The sequence below is a fragment of the Penaeus vannamei genome, chromosome 17, assembly GCF_042767895.1.
Source record: "Penaeus vannamei isolate JL-2024 chromosome 17, ASM4276789v1, whole genome shotgun sequence".
NCBI classification, from domain to species: domain Eukaryota; kingdom Metazoa; phylum Arthropoda; class Malacostraca; order Decapoda; family Penaeidae; genus Penaeus; species Penaeus vannamei.
In genome coordinates, this window is record NC_091565.1 from 14,392,083 (window position 1) to 14,397,082 (window position 5,000).

The following is a 5,000-nucleotide window of genomic DNA, read 5'->3' on the forward strand; positions in this document are numbered from 1 at the left end:
CGCCGACCCCGCCCACCCGCCCGCGTTTTTGTCCTGGAGCATAATTGTGGGCGGCGATGAATAAGAATCGTGTCCCAGAGGATGATCTACCCCCCCCCCCCTACTCTCGCTTCATTATTTAGTCCGCCATGCAATATATATTGGTAATAACAGATTATGAAAGATTTAGTCTGCGCTCATAAAATCATTCATGGGAAATATAGGTGTAGATATATATGTATATTTAATAATAAAAAAAAAATCTAGTGTTGGGTTTGTGTTAGTGAGGAACTCTTGATAGCTTGGCCGTCTGCATGTGTTCGTATGGGCTGTTTAAATAGAGCATTAACATTACATATATATATATATATATATATATATATATATATATATATATATATATATATATATATATATATATATATATATATATACACTTAAAGCCATTTTGATATTTTGTTTGTCTAATAATTTCGTTCCAAGTTATTTCTCTGTTTATTCATTTCTGCGACTTTGTTTTTTTTTATGATTCCTGTTATGCTGATAATATATCAGCCTAATCTCCCTCTCTCTCTCTCTCTCTCTCTCTCTCTCTCTCTCTCTCTCTCTCTCTCTCTCTCCTCTCTCTCCTCTCTCTCTCTCTCTCTCTCTCTCTCTCTCTCTCTCTCTCTCTCTCTCTCTCTCTCTCTCTCTCTCTCTCTCTCTCTCTCTCTCTCTCTCTCCCTCTCCAGTACTATGCCTTATAAAATCCTTAATCAAAATGTAATCAGAGCCTCACCAAAGGTGGAGAAAGTGAGTTTGATTTTGTTCCCGTCGAAGGAGGGGAGGGGGGGGGGGGGAGTGCAGCAAATGGAGGAAATAGATTTCTTCACCCCCCCATTTTATTCTACGTTAATAGGGTAATCAACTGAGCCGACCTAAAGATGACGAAAGGACAAAAGAAAAAGAATATTGAAACCCTTATGAACCCTTACATTAGGGATTAAAGTTCCCAATTTCGCGTCACATTGGCTCATCTTCCTTTCTGTGACTACTTCGGAAAAAAAGGAAGGAGAGAGGGTGAGGGGGGTCCAAAAATTCTAATCTAAAATTTAGTCAAATATTTGGAATCACAATTAACACGCCAAGGGAGGCAAAGGGTTAATTTGAGAAGCTGTTTGCCCAGTCTGGTCTAAACTTTCATCTTAAACGTTTTCCTCTCTCGGTATTAAGTTCTTTACAAATTCTTTGGGGGCACAGGGATAGAAGCGATCTGTATATACCTGTTTACATATACATACACACGTACATGTGTGCATATACGTATTCCCTGTGTGTATATCTCAGTATACTTACGACTCTGGAAAATGCATATACACTTACGTATACAGCAAATTCTTCACAGACGCATTCACATAAACATATTTCTTTATACGTTCATGCACCCGAGAACCACGAGAACGCAAAGTTTATGAATCGCACTTTATTGAACAATTTGACACAGGCAGCGAGACAGACGGGAAAGACGAGTGTATGAGCAGACAGACAGACACAGACAGACAGACAGACAGAGTGTTTCAAACTGCCATTCATATACGTTTCGGATTTTATTATTGCCTTTTTTTGCATTGCTATATAATCTGATTTATCTTCTTCTTTTTCTCTGTTTCTTCCTTCTATTGTTTTTATTTCTTTTTTTATTTATTATTGTATTTCATTTATCATTATCATCGTCTTCATTCCTACTCTTTGTGCATCCTCCTCATTCTACCTCTTCACTTTCTCTTCTCTTGTTTCCCTTTGTGTGTATTTTCTTCCCGTTTCGCATTCTTCTTCTTCCTCCTCTGATCTTTCTTCTTCCTTGAGTAGGGCGCTTTATTCTTATCATTTCCTTTTATTTTTCTTTCATTTCTCTTCTCATTCTTTTATTATCGTTATTCCTCCTTTTCCGTTGTCTTCTTCGTTTTCTATTTCTTTTTCTTCATCTTCCACTTACCCTTATCATTATCTTCATTATTCATTATCTTTCCTTTTCATCTTCTAATCATTCTCTTCTTCTTTTCTTAATTCTTCTTCTCCTTCTTTTTTCGATTTCTTCCCCTTCTTCGTCTTACTCTTTTAATTTATTTTCTCTTTCTTTAACGTCCCTTTGCTATTACCATTGTTCGCTCCAAATGTTTTCACATATTCTCGTACAAAGCCTTTGAGAGTACTCAGGACTCACCTTTCACATGCTTTCGTCTGTTTATGAACACACACACACACACGTGTGTGTGTGTGTGTGCGCGTGTGTGTGCATGTATATCTATATCTGTATCTATATCTATCTATCTATCTATCTATCTATCTATCTATATATATATATATATATATATATATATATATATATATATATATATATATATATATATATATATATATATATATGTATATATATACATATATATAAACTTGCATATATCTATCTATCTATCTATCTATCTTTCTATATCTATATCTATATCTATGTATATTTATTTATCTATCTATTCATACACACACACACACACACACACACACACACATATATATATACATAAATATATATATATATATATATATATATATATATATATATATATATATATATATATATATATGCACATATATATATATATATATATATATATATATATATATATATATATATATATATATATATATATATATATATATATATATATATATATATATATATATATATATATATATATATATATGTATATACCTATATATTCATATATATATATATATATATATATGTATATATATATATATATATATATATATATATATATATATATATATATATATATTCATATATATATTCATATATATATATATATATATATATATATATATATATATATATATATATATTTATTCATACATATATAATGGATGCATAAGTATATATATGTATATATATGTATATATATATATACATATACATATATATATATATATATATATATATATATATATATATATATATATATATATATATATACATATATAATGGATGCACACACACACACACACACACACACACACACACACACACACACACACACACACACACACACACACACACACACACACACACACATATATATATATATATATATATATATATATATATATATATATATATATATATATATACACACTTATTTATCTACACACACGCACATACATAAAGCCAAATCACTCATAAAAAATGTCAGCTCGTCATGGAAACGTGGCAACCTTGCTTCTTGTTTATTTGCGTGATTTCCCTCTGTTACTGTCACAAGGCACGTGCACTCTCCCCCCCCCCCTTGTGACATGAGTCTGGGCGCCTTTAGGTTGTTATACGACGCGTGTTAATCATTTCATATTTATCCTTGTGGTTATTATTGTTTGTGTGGGTATATATGCGTTTGTTTGTTTGTGTATATTGGTTTGTTTGTGTGTGTGTGTGTGTGGGTGGGTGATGGGGTGCATGTGTGTTTGTTTGGATGTGTGTGTGTGTGTGTGTGTGTGTGTGTGTGTAGGTGTGTAGGTTTTTTTGTTTGTTTATGTGTGTGTGTGTGTATTTGTATGTGTATGCGCGTGTGTCTGTGTCTGTGTATGTGCGTAAGGTTGTGTATAAGTGGCGGGTATATTCGTTAATAGTCTTCCAGTGTCCGTATGCAGAGTGCGTGTGATGGGTACGGCCATGCGTGCTGTCGCTGAAGACTCTATGAACAAAAAAACTCATGTTATTCCTCAGAAGTGTGTACATATCTACCAGTTTTCCGGAATACATGTCATATTGGGATCCCGCAGCGGACACGAGCTTCACCTCCACCCGAGCACACTTCCAGCCACGGAGAGAGACACCCCTGAAGTCTGCTCTGGACCGGCCGCCGAGACAGAGGGACAGCGGAACGGAGTTTTATAAAGGCGACATCCCCTTCCCTTCGCTGTCGTCTCCGCTGTCGTTCCCCGCACTCGATTGTCTCAAGGTCCGTCCCGAGCATTATTCGGCGACATTCCAATCAACGGAAGGCAGTGCCAGGCACCATCACGGGCGCGCGCTTGATTGCACTCGGCAAAAAAGAGGCGCTGCACACTCACCATTACCACATGCGAGGGGTCACTCGTGCATTTCTCCGCGGCGACCTTCTCCTCCTTCGGCACACAAGTTCCCTCGCTCTCCTGCCGCTCCCACCTGGCCATTTTGTTTTCTTTCTTTTTCTCTCTTTTAAGTCGAGGTGGAACGGAAGGGAGGGCGTTCGTCGCACTCCGTTCCTCTTTTCTTTTCCTTCTTTTCTTATTCACTCCCTCCTTCGTTCTTTGTCACACCGGCGTCTGGCGCTCTCGTGCGGTTGCGTTTTTCTTCAATTTTCTTGCTCGCCAAAGATAATGGCACTCTTCCCGGGGAATCAGAGGAGTCCAGAAACTACGCCAGGTTGTTCGCGTGACCATAAAACTCGCATAACAACCACACTAAACCGGAGGAAGCGAGCGAGCGACAACCAAAAGGGCTTCGGCGTCGTCGGGGAATTTGCGGTGGCGGCGACCGACCGACCTGCTCCAAGCACTGTCAATATACTAGTGAAGCAACACTTCCCTCCCTCCCTCCCTCCCACTCTCTCTCTCTCGCTCTCCCTCCCTCCCTCCCTCCCTCTCTCCCTCACACACTCCCTCCCTCCCTCTCTCTCTCTCTCTCGCTCGCTCTCTCTCTTTCTCCTTCACGACTGTACTCTAAGTCGTGGGTCAACATGAATAATTGAAACATGTTGCTACGTTGGGTTACAAACGGTCTCTCGAGTACAATGGAGTCACGTCCCGCTTTCTCGCTCTCGGGCCGGTCAAGGGAGACTCTTAAGGTGTTAATGCTTTCGCCAATTGTCGTTTGGCGAATTCCCCAAACTCCGGGCGGGAGTCTTGTGACTGATGGGGAGGAGTGGGGGAGAATGGAGGAGTGGGAGGAGGTGGAGGAGGTGGAGTGAGGAGTGGGAGAATGGAAGGGGTGG

At 38.2% G+C, this 5,000-nt stretch overlaps 1 protein-coding gene across 1 annotated transcript in view; it reads right to left on the minus strand.

Moving 5' to 3' along the window:
* The window catches only part of LOC113812415 (abnormal chemosensory protein 6), a 58,328-nt gene extending 54,128 nt beyond the window's left edge, over nt 1–4,200 (minus strand). The window contains exon 1 of the mRNA XM_070132449.1: nt 4,099–4,200. Within this exon, the coding sequence (XP_069988550.1) occupies nt 4,099–4,200 (102 nt within the window). The remainder of the gene's footprint in view (nt 1–4,098) is intronic.
* Between the last annotated feature and the right edge of the window lie 800 nt (nt 4,201–5,000).